At 40.1% G+C, this 18,982-nt stretch overlaps 1 protein-coding gene across 1 annotated transcript in view; it reads right to left on the reverse strand.

The window, feature by feature from the left end:
* The window catches only part of LOC126457169 (disks large homolog 5-like), a gene marked incomplete in the record, with an annotated part of 184,697 nt that overhangs the window by 83,270 nt on the left and 82,445 nt on the right, over window positions 1–18,982 (reverse strand). Inside the window, 7 exon segments of the mRNA XM_050093253.1 lie at window positions 610–751; window positions 3,855–4,031; window positions 11,726–11,892; window positions 12,230–13,510; window positions 14,453–14,575; window positions 15,024–15,174; window positions 18,427–18,557. Of these exon segments, the coding sequence (XP_049949210.1) occupies window positions 610–751; window positions 3,855–4,031; window positions 11,726–11,892; window positions 12,230–13,510; window positions 14,453–14,575; window positions 15,024–15,174; window positions 18,427–18,557 (2,172 nt within the window).

Consider the following 18,982-nt stretch of genomic DNA (forward strand, 5'->3'; position numbering starts at 1 on the left):
ACGAAAACAAACACAAACACAAACACAAACACACACACACACACACACACACACACACACACACACACACACACACCTGCACAGCTACACTGGCCTTGCTGGCTACAATGTAGTCAGCAACGACATTGAAGCTGTAAAGATGTATGTATGTTTACTTCTGAGGGAGGATTCATCTGAAAGCTAGTAACATTTTCAGTTTTAGTCATATTCCTACTGATGACTCAGCACTTCAACTATATTGTGAGTTGTTACCATTGCTTTCCTATTTCCCATGGCTTGGTTCTCTACTCTAGTTCTAAAGAGGCTATGGCTTTCATAAGCATGACAACACTCGGAACCATGTTTCTTCAATGACTGCCCATCTGCCCTTACACGAGTTAACTTACAGAGATAAGTTTATCATATAATGAATAATGGAGCCACCAGAAATGTGTATAACAGTGGAGTTCAATGAACTCTGCAGTGTGAGGTACTACAACCAGTGAGCAAGTTATGTTAAAGGTGCAATAGCAGGCAGAACAAGGAAAGAACGTGAAATGAGAACATTCAATCATATTGTATAGTCACTGGAAAAGCACAGTGTGTTTTCAGTTCCCAAGCTACACTCACCTGCAAACCAACTTGTGAAGCCAGGCTATGCTCACTCACAGTAGATACAAACACACCGCCACTTTCTAAACAGGAAATCTGAATTCCTAACGGTTCAGCTGATTTATCTATGTGCACTCTTCTCAATTCTCCAGGTGCAGGTCTGTAAAAATTACAGAATTCAGTTAAATTACCATTTGATGCAAGAAACAGACATTATTTTCACTTCATTAAAAACAACGGTGAATCACTCTGTGTTTTGACAAACTCTGCTGCAGTCAGAAAGTAGACTAAGCAACTGGCATTTCAGCTACAAGCAACTGACTTTGAGAAATACCTCAATAAGGGGTAAAAGCACTGCCACTATAAAGCAGAAGGATCCTTTAGTTCTGCAAATGTTATCAGCTGCCATATTAGGGGCAAAAACAAGAAATGTTTCCCTGAAGATGCACTGGAAATTTTTACAGCAGTAAACAGATGGTGGATGACATTTTGGTGCAAAGTGCGCGGGCTATAATACCAAACTGGTAGTGTCATATTATGGTAACAAAATTAGAAAAAAAGGTCCCAAACAACAAATTCTTTGACAGCTTTATTAGGGATAAGGGAACAGTAAATAAATAGACAAGTACAGTGTGGTCAAAAAGAATGCATCTGAAAATTAGAGGAATACAGAAAGAAATCATAAAGGAGTCCTAGACAAAATCTCACTCTCATTCCCATATCATTTTCAGTGAATGCTATCATCAAGGAGAGCTTCCAGTGATGCGGAATGAACCAGGTTAAACATTAATAGACAGAAACACCTATTATAGCTACTTCAAAGAAGTAAACCAAATACTGAGAAGTCACCGTTTTCCCTCTTGTGTAAGAGAGAGAACAGTGACTGCTCAGTATTTGGTACACTTGCTTTCTTTCTTTTTTCCAATTTATTACTTCAAGTTTTTATACAACTCTGCTGTTTTCAGAGTGCAAGTGCACGTGCACGTACACGCACACACACACACACACACACACACACACACACACACACACAAAGTTAGGTTGTTCCGACTATTCATTTTCTATTTTATTTATTTATTGCAATACATATTCCAGATGTTTGGTAACTCTTGGATATAGGACAAGTCAAAACATTTAATTCATTGTTATGTTAATGTCATTAAGGACCACAAAGATTAAGAATACAAATTAGGAAATAGTAAATTTCAGATTTATTTATACAGTTTTTGTAAAGTAAGAAAGACCATCTTGACATGCAGAACACAAATTAATGCATTTAAAGCAGCAAGACATGTTAAAGCAGGTCTCCATGGAAACACATTGGAAATAATTTTTTCTATTAGGCTGGTGCATAACTTTGTAGAGTTTTTCTTTTGCATGCTAATCGTCCAGTTGCTGTGGGTTTATTTACCAACTGTCATTTTTTATTTGTAGTTCACTGCTGCTATTTGAGTTTGTATATTGTTACTTTGTCATTTTGAGATAGTGAGTGGAGCTGTAGGCACTAGAAAATGGAGTGCCAAGAGGAGAAATCTGACATACTCTTCTGTTTGTATTTAGGTGAGGGATGACTGCAGCGAAGGCAGCGAGAAATATTTGTGCCCTGTATGGGGATAATACCACTGGACAGAGCATGAGAAGAAAATGATTTTCTCATTTTGAGGAGGATCACTGTGACTCTCCACATTCAGGAAGACCTTTGGGATTTGATGAATATCGTTTAAACATATTGATCCATAATTATCCACATCAGTGTACTTGAGAAGAGGCAATTAGATGAACTGTGACCATTCCACCATCAAGCAACAGTTGCATGTCATGGGGAAGGTTCAAAAATTAGGTGTATGGGTACTGCATGCTCTAAGCCAAAATCACGAAATTCAGCAGCTGCCCATATGTGCATCTCTGCTTGCTCATAAACAACTCCAGCTATCCCTATCCAGTAACAAAAATGGCTCTGAGCACTATGGGACTCAACATCTTAGGTCATAGTCCCCTAGAACTTATAACTACTTAAACCTAACTAACCTAAGGACATCCCACACATCCATGCCCGAGGCAGGATTCGAACCTGCGACCGTAGCAGTCCCGCGGTTCCGGACTGCAGCGCCAGAACCCTATCCAGTATCCTAATTGGTGACAATAAATTGTGTCTTTATACTAACATAATGAAAAGAAAGGAATGACTGAGCCCAAACAAAACAGCAATTCCCTGTACAAAGACCTGCCCCCATCCACAAAAGATAATGTTATGCACCTAGTGAAACAGCGCTGGATTGGTGCACTACGAATTGCTTCCCCAAGTTGTCACCATTGCTGCTGATATTTACTCTCAACAGCTGAGACATCTTGTAGATGCAATCTAAGAATAACGGCCAGAATGACTGCGAGAACTGATGGTACTCCACGACAGTCCCTATCCACATTCTGCTAGACTGACAAAAAGCACTATACAGGAGTTGGTTGGGAAGTCATTCTGCATACACCTTATTCACCCGATTTTGTGTCCTCAGAGTTTCACCTTTTCTGCTCTCTACTGAATAATGTTCAAGGAACTTCCTTTCCGGATGAAAGTGCGCTCCGAAGATGGCGCGATGAGTTCTTTGCCTCATAACGACAGGATTTCTACAGTTGCATAATACAAAAGTTATTCTAGCATTGACAGATTGTTGTAAATAGTGAAGTGGTATGTATTACTGATGACTCAAGTCTCTCTTATGTGTATCTATTGTGTTTATTAAACTTATCGAGAAATGCTACATATGTAGGTACCAACCCACCATCTCCACTAAAGAATTCATCTAGAGAACAGAAACATTTTTCAAGCAAGAACTCCTTTAGCTTACATTTAAATGGTACATTATTGCCTCATAGACACTCAATAATACTTGGAAATGTGTTGAAGACTGTATATATTGCTGTGTCGGCAAGGCAACCCAACTGTGTAAGTCAAGTTGCAGATGTGGCACAATATAGTCAGCCGGGACAGGGTAGCCATAGAAGTGTATGTGTGATATGTTTGTGTACTCTTTAGTCCTGAAGAAGGATTCACCCAAAATATAGTAAAGTTCTGTTTTATTTATGTATCTTTTCATGACACAGCATCTCTGTTTTTCGGTTGATTGTTACCTCTACTTCTTAATTTTTTTATTTCAAGAATGTGTAACACAGAACAACACAAACAGAGATGGAGAAAACAATGCAACAAATAAAATATCTTTACATTATACAAATCCACAATTAAAGAGAAACACTGAACTTACTTCCGTGAGTAACAATAGTCAGGCAAAGAATTTCTCTTGTTTTCTCTATGACCAGGACTCAAGACTTCTACCAGAAATGTCGGCATGGGACTGCCTCTGTCTGAAGCTCTTTCAATGCTGCCAGTTGATACTTTTCCTGCACTGCTTTTGCTTGTCACACTGGGGTTTGATGGGATTCTGTAATTTTTACAATAATATTCAAACTTACTAAATTATAACATTTTACAAGGTGTTACTTCGATCATTCAAGTGTTGAAAGATTGAACACATGATATGGAAAGAAACTAAATACAACAAAAAACGACTATAGTAAATATCAACTATGTGGGGTTACAGACACAGACACACACACACACACACACACACACATACACACACACACAACAAAATCTTAAAATGGAGACTCCAGATTGGAATATCAACAATATAAGGAAAAGACAGATTGCTACTCACCACAAAGGTGACACATTAAGTTGCAGACAGGCACAACGAAAAGAGTGTTACACATTTAGCTTTGAGCCAAAGCCTTTTTCAGAAAAAGAAATGCACACATCATTCACACAAGCAACCACACCTCATGCATACATGACCGTCATCTTCAGCAGCTCAGACCAGAATGCACAAAATCTTAATAGTTACAAGTAAAAAAGGATAACGAGACTGAAGATTGTTCTTGCATCAATTTTCATCCTCTTTAAGGATACAGGGTACTTTTCTGACTCAATATTACATAAAAATCAACACCTATTTCTTTGGGGCACTGTTTATAATGTACATGTTTTACAGATTTTTGGTTGATATCAGGTAATGCAGCACACTTTTTACACAAATTAGAAGTATTTCGAATATATTTGAACCAGCTTAGACTTATTAAAAAAAATAACAAAAAATGGATGTAATTTTTTTCCAAAATGCTTCCTCAAATTGAGGTACCATTTAATCCAATGTTACACATTAGAAGATCAAATTTTTACCAGATATGCATGACATGATGACTGAGATACTAGACCTATTTAATTCCCCCATTATGCATATTACAAGGATAAAAAAATACATCTTACATTTTAATTTTTATAATTTTTTCCCTAATAAAAATTTTATTTTTTCTATAATTTAGTTGATTCTGTAATAAAGTTTAGGTCTACTAGATAAGTATGGACTATCGCAGGTTACAGAAAAAAATTAGAGCAATGCTTTATCAACTTTGGAAATATTCGTACCTGAATTCTCAAAAATACAACTTGCAGGAAATTGTGAATGAAGATGTAAGTCCAATTAAACTGTGCCTCAGAACATTTCTGAAGCACAGTCTTCATCCTGCAGCATTTCTTCATCTTCAAGCTTCCTCTTGGCATTCCTTTTAGCACTTCCTGCTTCTTTCGTAACTTGAAGAGCAAATCTTTCAGCTTCATGCCCTCGTTGTCTGTCACATGTGAGCAGGACTTCCAACCTTCCTATCACTCCATCATTGAAAAATATCACTGCATCTAGTACACCAACTTTCAATGTATTTAGTCCTACAAAAACATTCTTGTGTCATCTTTCCCATATGCAATGGTTGAAACTTTCATTTGCATTGTGAGTGCCCCCATGAAGACATTTACTCCGCAAAACAGGGTCACTTAGGTCTCTAAAAATTGGTTTTATTTCATTCCTAACAGGCTCGGGAAGACAATGCTTATGATGGTATATCTGACCACTTTCTTTTGCCTTTTGGTAACCACACCAAGTATCAGCTCCTTTAGAGCAAAATCCATTAACAGGGTGGTCATCTATGGACAACCTATCAAAAGTAGGTGGCCCATACAGCTTTTCTCATTGGTGTAACATCATTCAGATGTGCAGTTCGTCTAATGGCCAGTCCATAATAACTCTGAAGAAGGTCTATTTCAGTTTCTGTCAATCTGCCTCGGCCAGACAGAGATTTTCCATCAGATAGCAACTTTCCTTTCATTTCTCTTCATAGCTTCCTCAATCTAGCACCCATCCACTTTTTCAAATGTTCTTTTTCAAATGTTCCAGTTTTGTTACCACGATATCACCATAAACATTGAACTCATTAATTTTATTGAAAGCTTTAGAGTCCCCATTGCCTAGGTGCATCATATTTCTAACATTATAAAAGGGCACTGACCTCTGAAATATGTTTAGAGCTCCATCACACTCCATACCTCCACTGTAACCATCATAATTCTTAGAACACTGATGTTCAATACGTCCTTCAGTGTTACCACGGCAGGTGTGGCAGTACTTAGATAAGCACTCAACATCAACAACTTTTCCATTCTCCAGAGAAGTAGCACTTGCAACACCATTCACGGAACGATGTCCTCGATGTTGCCACGTCCCATCAAGTGCAACAGTAATGTCCCCGGTTCCACTAATATTTACAGTTTCTTCTACTGCACATTTCATAGATGCTTTAGACACAATCATCAAGGTGCCTAAAAGTATTTTTATGTACTTGCTGGAGAAAGAGGAGGAGGGTCCATCAAACCACAAAATGTTTGATCAGCCTTTTTTCCTTTTCCTATTGCACGAATTGCATACACTAACTTCAAATTCACATCATATGAATTATGCACAATGTTTGAAGTCATTTTCGAGGTAGATTTATTGCAGGATCTACAAAAAACAACAAATTTTGACGCTAAACCCTTCCTGCTACTCTGTTGTTCAGTTATTTCCAGACAGCCTACACCAACACATTGCTTACATTTCGCCACTTCCTTTATCAAAGAAGATAAGATGCCCACATCATCATCATCACCAACACCAACAACAACAACAACAACAAATCCGCTACAAACAGCATCACTGTTAATGAAAAAATTTGAATCACCACGAGGCGTACCATGTGGGAGTTTCTTCCCAGAAGAACTGATACATAGGTAACTTTCAGCAGTGTGGCTTGCTTTGTTTGTTAACTGGTTACCACAGAATTTCCTTTTATCTAATTTCTTGATGCGTGTTCATATTTATTGCACACTAAAGGATGTGTACTTCCACAAATATACACTCCTGGAAATGGAAAAAAGAACACATTGACACCGGTGTGTCAGACCCACCATACTTGCTCCGGACACTGCGAGAGGGCTGTACAAGCAATGATCACACGCACGGCACAGCGGACACACTAGGAACCGCGGTGTTGGCCGTCGAATGGCGCTAGCTGCGCAGCATTTGTGCACCGCCGCCGTCAGTGTCAGCCAGTTTGCCGTGGCATACGGAGCTCCATCGCAGTCTTTAACACTGGTAGCATGCCGCGACAGCCTGGACGTGAACCGTATGTGCAGTTGACGGACTATCAGCGAGGGCGTATAGTGGGCATGCGGGAGGCCGGGTGGACGTACCGCCGAATTGCTCAACACGTGGGGCGTGAGGTCTCCACAGTACATCGATGTTGTCGCCAGTGGTCGGCGGAAGGTGCACGTGCCCGTCGACCTGGGACCGGACCGCAGCGACGCACGGATGCACGCCAAGACCGTAGGATCCTACGCAGTGCCGTAGGGGACCGCACCGCCACTTCCCAGCAAATTAGGGACACTGTTGCTCCTGGGGTATCGGCGAGGACCATTCGCAACCGTCTCCATGAAGCTGGGCTACGGTCCCGCACACCGTTAGGCCGTCTTCCGCTCACGCCCCAACATCGTGCAGCCCGCCTCCAGTGGTGTCGCGACAGGCGTGAATGGAGGGACGAATGGAGACGTGTCGTCTTCAGCGATGAGAGTCGCTTCTGCCTTGGTGCCAATGATGGTCATATGCGTGTTTGGCGCCGTGCAGGTGAGCGCCACAATCAGGACTGCATACGACCGAGGCACACAGGGACAACACCCGGCATCATGGTGTGGGGAGCGATCTCCTACACTGGCCGTACACCACTGGTGATCGTCGAGGGGACACTGAATAGTGCACGGTACATCCAAACCGTCATCGAACCCATCGTTCTACCATTCCTAGACCGGCAAGGGAACTTGCTGTTCCAACAGGACAATGCACGTCCGCATGTATTCCGTGCCACCCAACGTGCTCTAGAAGGTGTAAGTCAACTACCCTGGCCAGCAAGATCTCCGGATCTGTCCCCCATTGAGCATGTTTGGGACTGGATGAAGCGTCGTCTCACGCGGTCTGCACGTCCAGCACGAACGCTGGTCCAACTGAGCCGCCAGGTGGAAATGGCATGGCAAGCCGTTCCACAGGACTACATCCAGCATCTCTACGATCGTCTCCATGGGAGAATAGCAGCCTGCATTGCTGCGAAAGGTGGATATACGCTGTACTAGTGCCGACATTGTGCATGCTCTGTTGCCTGTGTCTATGTGCCTGTGGTTCTGTCAGTGTGATCATGTGATGTATCTGACCCCAGGAATGTGTCAATAAAGTTTCCCCTTCCTGGGACAATGAATTCACGGTGTTCTTATTTCAATTTCCAGGAGTGTATGCAGCATTTTGGCAACAAACATTTAGTAAGATCTGAACAAACTGCTTCAGCGAAACAAAAGTAAATACTAGCAAAGATAATAATTTACAGACACTAGAAAACTGCACTGTTACCAACATATACAATGAATCATATGTATAATCACTAGAAACAGAAAGTTCACAGTTCTTTTTAAATAATACTGATTTCTGTGACAGAAATAAAGGGGGTGTGGCGGCATACATGACCGTAACTTTAAAATTTGGTACATATTTTTCATTTGAAACCCTATAATGTATATATCAATGTAATCAGGAAAGACTATAGAATTTAATAAAGTCATAAAAAATTTCAATTTTTCCACTATTCATAAGTACCCTGTACCCTTAATGGAGTCCCAGTTTTCATTCATCTATCACATTCTTTACTTAATTTTATATTTGTAAATAAGTCAGAATTTGGAGAACTTAAAAGTACACAACAAACCATCTATACACATAACTGATGAGGACCCATGGTCACCGTATTGAACTCTCACACAAACTTTGTTTTCAGAACAAATTTATCACATTCTATCTCAGTATTTTATTTTCGACACCTTGCAGATTTATTGGTTATTTTTCCATGAATGCTCTTAAAATGTAATATAGATGCTACAATCTGAAAGATACAGAACTTAAATCTACCGTGTTACTGCTCCTAGACTCCATGAAGCTTGTCATCAGGCTCGTGAGCACACGTTCAGTTGTGCACATTTTAAGAAGCTTATGTGAATGCGCAACTCGTGTGACGTAATAGCCTTACTGGCCAAATACATACAGATTTGACAAACAATGTGTAGGTTCATGATGTGCACAGCTCGCCCTTGCCACTCAACTACAAGTTTACATCTGTGCCGCCAGGTGGTCGCACACTGCAGCAGACTTTTATCCCCGTTCACTCAGAATAAATCTTGCTGGATGATATGTGCTAATACACTCACTATACACTCTAGTAAAATTGGATCAGATGTCAGCATATGTTAAAGTTGTACTGACAGTAAACCTATTTTGTTGGTTTCTGAATGAGTTACAGTATATTAAGTTAAAAATTTTATCATACAGTAAGGCATTTGAGGTACTGAGAATCATAAGGGCCTAAAGCACATCACCACTGATTGTGAGATTGTAGCATTTATTCATGCTTCTGAAATCCGTTGATCTTATGATGAGTCAGGTTTATCTGTGCTATAAGCCCACATTGTATACACGAAAATTCACAAAAAACTTTATCACTGGTTTCTGTGATATTCACTTAAATGTGGGATCGACAGTGGTGCACTTTAGGCCCTTATGGATCTCGGCACCTCTTTTGTAGTTGAGTCAAGTGTACATGTTGGTAGACATTACTACTTCAGTTTAATCATTTCCACAAACAGCACTGTGTGTTTGCAGTTAGTTGTTTACTACGCAGGAATCGACTTTCATGGGCAATGTTAACATGAACTATGCTTAATCTATTTTAAATACTAACAGAAAAGTGAAGCTATGAGGACAGGTCGTGAGTCGTGCTTGTGTAGCGCAGTTGGTAGAGCACTTGCCTGCGAAAGGCAAAGGTTCCAAGATCGAGTCTCGGTCCAGCACACAGCTTTAATCTGCCAGGAAGTTTCAAATCGGCGCAAAGCGAAAATTTTATTCTGGGAACAGAAAAGTAATTTACCAGGAAAAGTTAGCCGCAGAGGAGCTAGGGCTTCTGCGAATAGATCCTTCAATTGAGATAATGACGAATACAAATAAGCTTGACTACAAGCGCACATTTAATAAGGAGGTGTACAGTTAGCACAAGTTGTTGTGTGGGCGCAGCATAAGAATATCTTATTTTCAGCATGGAAGTAAATTCATGAACTCGTATATCTATTAGGGATCTTATACATTTGTTTGAAAAAATGGAAAAGCACAAAAACTCTCACTTACACAAAAATGCAAAATTGAGAGCTGCGAAAGCTTACACATAATTCTGTTATTGCCCTAAACTGTACTTACTTATGTACAAAACAACAAAATTACACAAAAACAATCCTTTCATCAGATAAGTTACGCATCTTATTATCATCATCATCATCATCATCATCATCATCATCATCATCACTACTACTTTTCTTGCTAATATTATTATTGGTGGTGCCTTTAGTTGCATTGTTGATAAGCATAACTGTTATACAGCAGATGCTATTAATTTCACACCCTCAAATTTATTTGAATCTAAAAATCTGTGAACATTCATAATGTATATTCACAAGCTGCCACTGATCCAACTCCTTGTACTAACTCAGATCTGAAACATCACTGTTTCTCACAAACTCCTCCAAGCTTGTAATATTCCAGAAGGATATTCAATTGTCAATAGCTTTCACTGCCATTAACATGCACATTACATTTATTAGCTGTACCAGCACTTACAAGAAACTGATCAACTGAGCTCCTCTCAAGCTCAGAACTTGTGCGTAACTAAATGAGTATCACCTCTCCAACGATTTCAATAAGCCAGTTAAACTGTGACGTCACTACAACGAATCATATGCAGCCCCTATTTCTTCCATGCCACAGATTTTTCAAGACTTCCACCAGGTAAGCTGGCAATGGCTAATAATCACATACTGACACGTCCTGTTTTAGCAGGTGTGTGTTATCGGAACCAGGCTGCCACATCATATCTAGGAGAAGACCTTGAATAGGCGACTGTCCAAGTATGCCAAGTGCTGTTGGTAAGCAGGGTGCACTCAGCCCTTGCAAGCCAATTGAGGAGCTATTTGACTGAGAAATAGTGGCTCTGGTCACAAAAACTGACAATGGCTGGGGGAGCAGTGTGCTGACCACATGCTCATCCATATCCGCACCAAGTGATGCATATCGGCTGAGGACGACAGGGCAGTCAGTTAGTATCATTGGGCCTTTCAAGGCCTGTTCAGACAGTTTTGTTTTACTTTAGTAAAATAGGAAAGCATGAGAACCTGTTCATTATGAATATCACCAGTTTCACAAAACTTTTAATTCCTTCTTCAGACTTTGTTAATAATTTCACAATGTAACAGAACAATGACTCCCTCTCCCCCTCCCCAATCCCCAAAAAAATAAAATAATAAATTAAGAATTTTGTGGGTTACTTCTCTTTTTGTTTATTTTACAACAACTTAAAACAGCCAGAAATTCAATGTTTACTATGGAATTTTTCTCTAGACACAACTGCAATTTTCACCAGTTCCAATTATGACCTTTTGTGGTGGAGAGGGCAGCAAGAAAACAATTGCACTCTCAGTGATAGACTGCAGAATACAACCAACTGCACTGGAATGTCTTATACTTCTACTTCTGAAAATCATTACCCTTTGGAAGACGAGAGAGGTAACTTCAATCAATCATTCAACAGCAATGCTGAAATTTGAAGAGAGATAAGTTCATTAGGAAATTTTTACCGTATTCTCTGATTTTCTTTTTTTCGTGGGAATGTTCCACCCTCACAGCACGAATAGCCAATGTTCATGTCATCATTTCCTCTATATCCTGGATGTGAATGAGCTGGCAATACTGGTCGTGGTTTATAAGGAAGATCTACAGATGGAGAGTGAGTGTGATGAAAACCCTGTCGAAGCACATTAAAAAATACGTATTACATAAAGGAATGGAATAAATGCACAACTTTCCAAAGTTTTTACCTTTGTTAATTCATATAAGTTCTGAGCGTATAACAAACTACTTCACAAACAATAAAAACAGCAACAATGAGGATCCTTTTTCTAAAAGTGAACACAGTGTTCGTGTAAAATGCAGCTACAAGTAACTTATGCATAAGGAAAAGAGCGTCTCAGTTTCTTTCTCAGCTAAATTATATGAGGTTAAAATTAAAATACACTCAGGAATAAAATTCAACACACATCAACTTGTGAGCAACATCAACCATATGAATAAAAGGTGCTTACCTGTGATGGTGGAGCATATGAAGGTTCAAAGCAATATGATCTCATATCTGTCATTCCAATAGATTCACCACTCTGGGATGAAGGAAGCAATGTTGGAGATGGGTATCTGTTGGCAGTTGATTCTGTATGGGGATGTGGATGATGATGTGCAACTGGATACGGGTTAAACGGATATGACCTAACAGCACCATACAACTGGGAATGTATACGGCTGTGGGAATCTTCACTGTCACTTGGTGGATACTTTTTCTTCTTCACATAATATTCCATCACCTCTTTCCCCACATTCCCAGATTTCACAGACAAATCAATGCTAGCATCTGATGGTCCCCTAATCCTATCATTTTTTTCACAGAGTATCTCCTTAAATGGAGCAGGAGTAAATGATTTCTGACCTGAAAGCAGCTGACTTGATTTACTGTAGTGAATATTTGCATTGTCAGGAGAATTTGCTTTGTAATTGGAAGAACCAGCAGTGCAAGAGGCTGTCCTTTCATGGGAGGTGTCTGCTGGTGGACAACAGTATTTTGGTGGATCATTCAACAGTGCAGCGAGAGGTAACCTTTCTTTATGTCTTCGAGGATGAAGAATAGTGCCTGTGGTATGCTCAATAATGGGGCCATTTCGAGCTTTTGGCCAAGTTCCTCCATTACGTTCAGCATCTTTACCCGCACGTCGCCTGCTACGTTTTAATGTCACTGGCTTTCCGTGGTAACTTTCAATGACGGAATCCAGTTCTGCCAGTGCATCATCTTGCTCTCGCTCAAAAGTATTGGGGGACTGATTCTGGCGATGCTTTTTCTCATCAGGCAAGTCGTGATTCCTGTCTTTGGCATGTTTTCGGCCTCTGACCATGTCAATAGTTTCTCGTACCATATCCCAAGCCCTAGAATTTCCTCCTTTCTCCACAGGAGAAGGAGTCACCTTGTACACAGCTTTCTCTCCTATCCCAAAAGTAGTATTTATATACCTCCTGTCTGACACAAAATCTTCGCCCTGAGATGGATTTGTCACATAAAGTTTTTCTCCTTCAGTCTGGCAACAGCGATTTACCATCTTCTGTGCATTACTGGGGGATTCCTTTAATGCTCTGGATGATGAATTAGATGAACCAAAATACCCTCTCTCTTCTTCAATACTCAGCATGTGACCACATGAGTGAGAACAATTCACAGATGATAAGGCCTTCAATGTTGTTATGGTGATGATATCTGTAGGTTCATCCAATATGGCCATCGCTTCAAGAGCACTTTTAAAGCCATCCATTGTCTTGTTATTAATCTGAAAGAAAATTGACCCTCCATCAACATGCCAAATTGTGAAACATAGAAAAGTGTACAAAGCAGTAACACACACACGAAAAAGACAATTCCAAAACAATATTAAAACACACAAAAATAAACAAGATACACTAAAAGCATTATTTGTCACAACAGTAGGCAGGAGAGATGCTGATTTTAATGTCTGCCTGTTTTAAGCTTTTTTCTTTTTTTTAAATTTTAAGTGGCATTTGTTTGCTTGAAAGCACTCTTTGATATCTGTACACTATATGCATTTGCTACTTCTGCTCCACAAACTTTAAACAATCAGATCCAAGTTACAGAAACTTTTCCACACAGAATTTATACACAACAAAACATAAAGCTTAAAGAAAATGCATCAAAAGAACAAAATGGACGACCTGCAACTAATTCACATTATTCCATGCTGGTAATCACTAGAATACACATCACTTCAAAGATATACACAGGCCTAAACAATGCAACATAATAAATTTACTGTGCACAACCCACATCAGCTAAACACCACATCAGTGATTCACAAGCATGAATTCTCTTAATGATTTTCACCACCATTCCACAAGAGATCAGCACATGACAGCAAAGAGGATGTAAGTTTGGCTGTTGCACACACAAGGCAGCAAAACATCTGACGTCTGAAATTCACGGCCCGAAGAAGTTATTCTGAACTCAAATGAAGGAACTATAAATATTTGTGGACTTTCTTCTCTGCTCTGATGATACCATTTTACTTGCTAAGTCAATGTGTGTGATTGTAAGAGACTTCAGACTGTACCAACAACAATGATGAGACACAAATGTTATATTGATCTATAGTTGCTGCTCTTCTTCACTTTGAAGGACATAGAACTTTTCTCCAGAGTCAGTACACTCAAGAAACTAGAAGGATATAAATCTATGACTGTGCCATTAATATACTTACACTGAGCACTCTGTCTCCAACAGCTAAGTTTCCCTCTTTTGCTGCTACAGAGCCGGGTGTAATTTTGCATATGTAAATACCAGTTTCCAACGTGAGGCCATGGTCTGTCATATTCAACTGCAACTTCAAGAGAAAATTTTTGCTTTACTTTCAAGTGCTTAATATCAACAGTGGAAAATCCAGGATGGAATGTAACAATATAATGAAAAGGATAGCTGCTACTCACCATACAGCAGAGATGCTGAGTCACAGAAAGGCACAACAGAAAGACTGGTGGAAAGTTGGCTTTTCACCAACAACGCCATTGTCAAAAATAGACAACATACACACATGCACACACTCATGCAAATGCAACTGACACACACACACACACATCACCACACTCTCTCGCAGCTCGCAACTATCCTTTTCATTATATTGGTACATAATATCAACAGTGTGATACCAGCGTTGTTCACTTGTGTAACAGTGTTGTTCACTTGTGTAACTTTACTGTGCTACTACCGTACCAATCAATAATGAAGCAGAGAACACAGAGAAACAAAGTATTAAAACAGTAAATAAGACACACCTGTGTTGTGTACAGACAGCGGCCCCCAATTCGTCTTCGCCGCACCACCATGCTGGCAATGCCACCACTTGAGCGTACTGTCTCAACCACCATACGCTTGCTTACATTGCTGCAGTCCAAGTTATTAACACGACTGATACAGTCATGTACTCTGTGAAAAAAATCTTTATATGAGATTTGCAGCTCTTGTATACCATATGCAAAGATCAATCTCCAGAAAGTCTCAGTGTAAACTGGGAAAATTTTCATGAGAATAATATAAGTCAAACATGTACTACTGGAAACAAATTCATTAAACACACAGCAATTAACTTTCCTGAAACTATCAATGTCCATCATTAAACTGAAACTCCAAAGCAAAGATTCAAAATTCAGAGCGCTCTCTCTCTCTCTCTCTCTCTGTGTGTGTGTGTGTGGGGGGGGGGGGGGGGGGCGGGCATTAAATACACTTTCTCTTCCCTGAAGCTCGACTGAGGTTGTGGCTATGTCAGACAGATTGTATGTGAAGAATAAAGAATTAAGGAGGGGGGAGGGAGGCAGCTGGAAAGAGAGACTGAGAGCTGACAGCTGAAAGGGAGAGGCAGAAGGGAACAGGATATGAAAGCAGCCTGGTGAGTCTACTGTGATATATACAGAGGAAATTGCATGTGGTAACAGTGAAGTGTAGGTACTCCCAATGTCTGCCACATGATAATGGGAAAACCCAAGTATGAGGCTTCTCGATGCAGCCATCCTGCATACCTTTATTAGTCCTGCCACCGGCATATTATATCCTATAATAAGTAGGAACAAGTGTGATAATTAACCTGTCAAGTATCAACTCCACCTGAACTTCTGCATAGCCTTTTATGTGTGAAAAACTACTAATCAACTGTTCCCTGAAGCATATGCTCTTGGACACAGCTTGGAAGTTGCTAAAGTTGACCATCTAGTGACTTAACATACTGCTGGACATAAAATATTTAATATCAATGTCTGCTTCACAATCTGTGCAATCTGTAACCACCACACCAAAAAAAAAAAAAAAAAAAAAAAAAAAAAAACGGATACTCACATACTTTGAGTACTACAGCAACTTTATTACCCTGCATGAGTGTAGGCCCACCACCAATCCCACAATCCTATCCAGTACTGTTGCTGCCTCTCCCTTCCAGCCATCAGCCCCTGTTTCCCTCCACTCCACTCTTCCCTTCCCTCCTTCCTTCTCTGATCTTATCTCCCAGAGACAGCCCTTGCCACCAGTTGGGCTACAGTGATGAGACAACATAGTTGGCTGTACCAATGTGGTTTGGTGAGATCGTGTGTGTGTGTGTGTGTGTGTGTGTGTGTGTGTGTGTGCGCGCGTGTGGGGGGGGGGGGAGGGGCAGCAGAGGGAGTAGGGGGGGGCAGCAGGGGAGGGGGGGGGGGCAATGAGGGATTTTCTTGCTAGTTAGCTCTGAAGCAAGGTCTCAATTATATGTTTCAAGTTACAAATGTGTGCTCAACTGGATTCCTTACCCCTCCACATATGATTGTGTGGATAGTACTCCTATTGACTGAGTCTTCTGAGTACACTTCACAGATGAACTCGGAAAACTTCGATTTGCCACTAACTCCTAATCACATCTTCCAACCTTTACCTGAGGCTCTCCTTCTAGCTATAGGTAAGATGGGATGAGAGAGGGAGCTATGGACCTGACTGCAAAGAATAATAGGGTAGAAATGGAGCATGATGAAGGTAGTACAGGGATGGATTGAGGAAGTGTGTTGGAGAACAACTGAGTAAGAATGATTAGTAGAAGAAAGGATCAGAGAGAAGGAAATGGGTACTGAAGAAAAGAAGTATCCAAAGAAACTTAGATCCAGAACTGTATATTAAGTGTGAGTTACAGTAAAGAAAACTATTTGTTCTTTGATGAATAAGTATAATTTACATATAAAATAAAACACTGGCAAATCCAGGATGGAATAATAAGAATATTATGAAAAGGAAAATTGCTACTCACCATATAGTAGAGATGTTGAGTCGCAGATAGGGACAACAAAAAGACTGTCAAAGAAAGCTTTCGACCAAACAGGCCTCCATCAGAACACACACCTAAACACACAACCACAGCCTGGCTTTGGCAGCCAAAGACTGTGGTCACGTGTGTGAGCTGCATTTGTATGAATGTGTGTGTTCCGATGAAGGCTTCTTAGGCCAGTCTGGCCTTGGAAGTCAGAGAATGCAGGTGTGTGTGTGTGTGTGTGTGTGTGTGTGTGTGTTGTGATGAAGGCCTGTTTTGCCAAAAGCTTTATTTGACAGTCTTTTTGTTGGTGAGTAGCAACTCCATCCCAGATTTTCCATTGTTTGATTTTGCCTGATGGTTTTCTTCCATCCCATAACCCAGTGTTGTTTTCCTTTGTTACTATTTCCTAATGCATTACTATACTTGGTGTCTGCCCTTCTTTGTCTTCTCTCCTGTCTTTCATTTGTCAGCTTCCAAATCGTATTTCATGCTCTAATTATGAGCCACACTGTATCAACTGTCTCAGCCACACTCAACAAACAACTACAGGACCACACTGAATGTTCGTGCAGCATCTCATGTCCCACATTAATCCTGTCGATATCATTAATCCTAGACCTTCAAATTGATCACTCTTCCTGCGTCACTATTGTGTATTTTTGCATGTAATTTTCTGTACCTTCCTATGCCACACTAACTTTTATCTCACCCTCCCCACTCATTCTCCTCTCTATTCCAGCTCACACATACTAACTTCACCTAATCTAGTCACATCTCCCGTCCCTCTCCTTGACTCTTACTCACCCGCAGACCTGCAACCCGCATTAAAATCTTTTTATTTATTTATTTTTGTTTTATCTCTCAGTGTTTTCACGTCAATTTCAGTTGGTTTTCACCTTTCACTATTGTCCTACTCCCTCAGATTTCATCTTGTTTCCCCATACTTCACCCACTTCATCATTTTGTGAATTTTCCGAAGTGTTCTGATGTATTTTTGAGAATCTTTTGAACATATTTCTACATTATTTAAGTTTTTTTATGCATTTTTATCCTCCGCCATGAATCCTTGCTCTTTCCAAAAAAGGCAGTCTGGCCTTGGCAACCAGAGAAGGTGGCCATGTTTGCATGTGTTGTGTTTGCGTGAGTGTATGTGTATATGTTGCCTGTTCTGATGAAGGCTTGTTTGGCCAAAAGCTTTGTTTGACAGCCTATTTGTTGTGCCTAGCTACAACTCACCATCTCCGCTGTGTGGCCGGTAGCAACTTTTCATGATACTGTCATTATGTACAAAATATATGTTATTACTTATTTGCATGGAATCCTGTACTGCATAGATATTTAAAAAATTGCCATCTGTGTGCATCACTTCTTAATCTACAACAATTTAAAAAGAATTAAGTAGTAGCTGCACTTACTTCAGCTTGCCATCTGCCACTGAGCCTTTTGTGATTGATGATACATATATTCCACTGTCATTTGGGTACTGGGGATCATCTCTACCACCAACGAGATCAAATCCAAGATCATCATCAGAGGCCAAACCACTCTGCATATAACAAAAACAGTAGTTACTTATTAACTAAGAAAAATTTCCACACTATTTAATGACTCTACAATGAATTCTTATGCCAAAATGTAAAAATATTATTAACACTATAATTAAATGGACAATTAGGTAGAAACTGCTGCTAATCATTTACTGTCTCTTAAGACATTGATCTTGCAAAAGATCTTGGCTGCACATGAAATAGTGATGGGCTTCATAGCCAAATCTGCCAAAGAATGTCACTTGTGAGTTTTGAAAAGTGCAAAAGTGTCTGAGATGAGCTTAAAACATTTAAAGCCAAAGACATTTTAACATCTAAATCTGTCTTACAGTGCATCTTGCACAGCAACCTGTCCACCATGTTGATGATCAGGAAGCATGGAATATGGCATATGCTATACCCTCTCTGACCTAACTACAGAAGC

Source organism: Schistocerca serialis, chromosome 2 (genome assembly GCF_023864345.2).
Source record: "Schistocerca serialis cubense isolate TAMUIC-IGC-003099 chromosome 2, iqSchSeri2.2, whole genome shotgun sequence".
NCBI lineage: Eukaryota > Metazoa > Arthropoda > Insecta > Orthoptera > Acrididae > Schistocerca > Schistocerca serialis.